At 42.7% G+C, this 3,684-nt stretch overlaps 1 protein-coding gene across 1 annotated transcript in view; it reads right to left on the reverse strand.

Moving 5' to 3' along the window:
- LOC106528986 (Down syndrome cell adhesion molecule) overlaps window positions 1–3,684 on the reverse strand; it is a gene marked incomplete at its 5' end in the record, with an annotated part of 83,255 nt that overhangs the window by 58,536 nt on the left and 21,035 nt on the right. Inside the window, 1 exon segment of the mRNA XM_014024282.1 lies at window positions 1,396–1,575. Coding sequence (XP_013879736.1) covers window positions 1,396–1,575 — 180 coding nt within the window.

Genomic DNA, 3,684 nt, shown 5'->3' on the forward strand with positions numbered 1-3,684 from the left:
ATTACCAACTTTTAAAAACTGTTATGGCCAGAGGTCTTTCTTCTATGTTTATACTAAAGCATGGAATGACATTCCTCAAAGCATAATGTCCATTTCAAAACTACAGCCCTTTAAGAAGAATCTTGTCTGCCATCTGCTGGACACGTCTTGTTGTGCTCATATTTAGACATCCTATTTTCCAAATGCTGCCTTTTTGAAATTTGGTATGCTTGTTTGTCTTAGTGTCTATGGTGTATAATGATGTGATTGTGATGCTGTAATTCTGAGTGTTTTATGTGCTGCAGAARAGGAACCTGCTGTAAAACAGCAATTACGCTGAGTCAGGCTTGATTTTTAATAATCTTTTCCTGTTAAAAAAAATAAATCAAATCAAATCAGGATGCTCTTTTTCCAACTGTAGTCAGCACTCATGATYGGCAAGCAGTAATGCATCTAGCACCCTCGAGCTTAGGGGGTCCCAGAGGYACAGTGTTGTGTGAAATTCAATCCCCCAGTGCTAAAAAACTTCAGGTGCTCTTCAGTAAATGAGCTGGCCACCAAAATGTCGTCAAGATAGATGAACACAAAACTGAGACCCTGCAACACTGAGTCCATCAACCTCTGAAATGCTTGCTCCGCCCCTTTGGGTCCAAACGTCATGCAGAGGAACTCAAAAAGCCAAAACGGGGTGATCACTGCAGACTTAGGCACATCACTCGCCTACACCYGAACTTGATGGTACCTCTCCCCTACACCAGGTCCACCTTTGAGAAGGAAGCCAGCAGACTGCAACAAATCTTCACTTTGTTACAACCTCCCATCCGGAGCAGAACACTGGTGACCACAGAAACAACAACTCCCTTTGAACAGGAAGAAAAACAAGAAGATGGCTTTTGTGCCCAAACACACACCTTCCTGCGTCTCACACAGGAGACACAGGGAGGTGTGTGGCCCAGAGGACACTCAGGACAGCAGGAGTGCCACAACAACAAGAGGCCTCAGGAGAAGATAATCCACCTGAGAGAAGGCTACAAGATGCACAAACAAACACTGAAAACAGCAAAAACTCTGAGAGATAACCCAGTCAGGCTCCATGTATGTGATCAACTGGAACATTGAATTCAGAGTTGAAAAGGACAGATGGTTAGCTAAAGAAGTGACCTTTTTTTGTTGGTTTTCGTAACCATCTTTCTAAAAATATGACACTCTGGTGTTTCAGGACACGCTTTAGTTTGTAAACTGAACAACATCCATGCTACATGAAGATGTGCAGAGCATGGCTAACATGGATGCTGCTGAGGCTGCTGGATGTATCAGTCCACCAGGAGTCCAGTAAACCTTTCAGTTCACTAACCACACTGATACGATCCTCAGCAGCCTCAGCGTTACGGACACACGTTTGAGCACGAGACTTACTTTTGACGTTCAGGTACATGGACTTGCTGACGTCYGCCCCGACGTCGTTGCTGACTCTACAAAGGTAGAAACCACTGTCTTCTTCCAGCACATGTTTGATGAGGAGCGAGCCGTTTACCAGAACCTCAATCCTAAAGCCCGAGTTCAGAGCGATGGGTTTGAACTGAGGGACTCCAGAACCTGCACAGAAAAAACAAAGTGCTCAGTAACCATATCACAGCCATAACAGTAAACCAACAGGTCAGATGTAAAATTCTACAGTTAAACAGTTTATAATTTGGTGCCATATTTTTGAACATACATATTTGTTCTGGCAAAATAAAAATAAAAAATCTCCCAAACAGCTAACACTCATCTGGACTGCAACATTGTTGTTGTTGTATTTACCTCAGGACACTGTTTTTCAGCCATGTAAATATCAAAGCATTCAGCTCATTCAGGACAGCAGTGCTACGGATGCAACTTTTTAACTTTTAAATTAATATCCTTTAACTTCTGGTGGGTTTCAGAGAAAACCTGTTCAACTGGAAGCTGAGTCCAACAGGCTAATAAACTCGGCCTGATCACTTTTTTCTCAGGGAATCACTGAGTTATTTTGCTAACAGACAGTAAGAGTTGATCTAAAGGGATCAGGTAGCACTCAGTGTATATGTTGGGAGTGATTTTTAGCTACTAACACAGCTAATTTGAGCTGCCTTTCTGTAACACGGTGACACATTTCTATGTTGGCTGAGGTTGCTGTGGGGGCCASCTTGACTTGGATTGACTTWAAAAGTTTATCYCWTGTAAATAATCAACCATCTGTCCATCCGTTTTCTGCCACTTATCCGGGATTGGGTCGCGGGGGCAGCAGCCTAAGAAACCCAGACATTCCTCTCCCCAGCCACTTGGGCCAGCTCGACCYGGGGAATCCCAAGGCGTTCCCAGACAATTATAGCTTTTTTTAAGTTCCTAAGATATTTAGCTAACTCCATAGAAAATCAAACAGCTAGAGGAGTGAAAACATGAACACCCTGTTGTCTTTGGTTGAAAATGTCAAAGGYCATGATAAAAGTGGTCATATTTTTATGTTAATAATGTTTTTGGTTTACAAAATAAAATAAAAAAAGCACAAGCATGAGTAGGTATTAGGTATGCCTGAACCAGTGTTGCCAGGTGTACGATAATTATCGTATTTGTACGATAAATTTGCCCTCTGTACGATGTACGATCAATAATCCCAATAATCCCATAATGTACGATAATTTGACCACTCCAGTGTGTGACGTAATCGACCCGACACGCTGTTCGCTGACATGAGAGGTGGCGGGTTGTGGAACACAGTGGTGCTGATTTAGCGACTTCTTCACTATATTTACAGACTTTACAGACCCTCTAGAGACTGTTATTCAGAAAAGAAACTAGTGAAAATCTAGCGACTCTTTGTCTGGTGTTATTGAGACTTATAGAGACTCTGCCGTGAACGCATTTCTCCATTTTGCTGCTGAGAGCTCCTCCTCCCCGGTCCCAGAGCACCGACAGGAGGCTTCTTCACGCTGAGTCTCTCCCTGCTGCAGGTAGATCTCCATCCCATCCAGACATGAAATGAATACTGCTGCTGCGACTGATCCATGATGGGATGTTAATAAAAACATTTCTATGGTTAAAATAGATCCATTTGTTGGTCCCTAGCCAATAGAGAGGAGGGTTAGAGCTGTGACAGTAAAATAAAACAAAATAAATTAATCTATATATATTTTAAAAATGGAGCAACAGAAGAAACTTTATTTTTTGTTCTCTTGTCAAACTACTGTCTGTAAAGAGAAGGCTGGCTGCCACGATGCAGTCACCAATGTTTTTATTTAACCCTTTTAAAACTCTACTTCCTACCAGCTGGTCAAAGAATCAAACGTCCAATGTGACACAAAAAGGATGATTCATATATTGAGTTAAATGTAGAATCTGTCTCTAAAATAGATACAAAAGTGTTTATTTATGTAGTTTAAAATATGTTTAACAACGTGCAAACACACCAGAATGCAGGAAACAGCACCTACTTCATTCAAACTTTTCTGGGGGAGAACACCCCCTCCCACATTGGGGTTATGATGGTGTAGTGTCTCTTTCTGGTCCCTGGTTCCGTTTCTGCTCGGTTCGGCTGGGCTTTGTCAGCTGCTGAGACCCTTCTCGTCTCCCTTGCGTATGCTCAAGTCTGGGGCTGCTTTGGAGCGTCTGTCGGCTGGTTCTGCTGTCGGTGGCTTCTCCTTTCGGCTGATGCTGTCTGCTGGTTTCGCTGGAAAATCAGTGAGC

The sequence above is a fragment of the Austrofundulus limnaeus genome, unplaced genomic scaffold (assembly GCF_001266775.1).
Source record: "Austrofundulus limnaeus strain Quisiro unplaced genomic scaffold, Austrofundulus_limnaeus-1.0 Scaffold416, whole genome shotgun sequence".
NCBI lineage: Eukaryota > Metazoa > Chordata > Actinopteri > Cyprinodontiformes > Rivulidae > Austrofundulus > Austrofundulus limnaeus.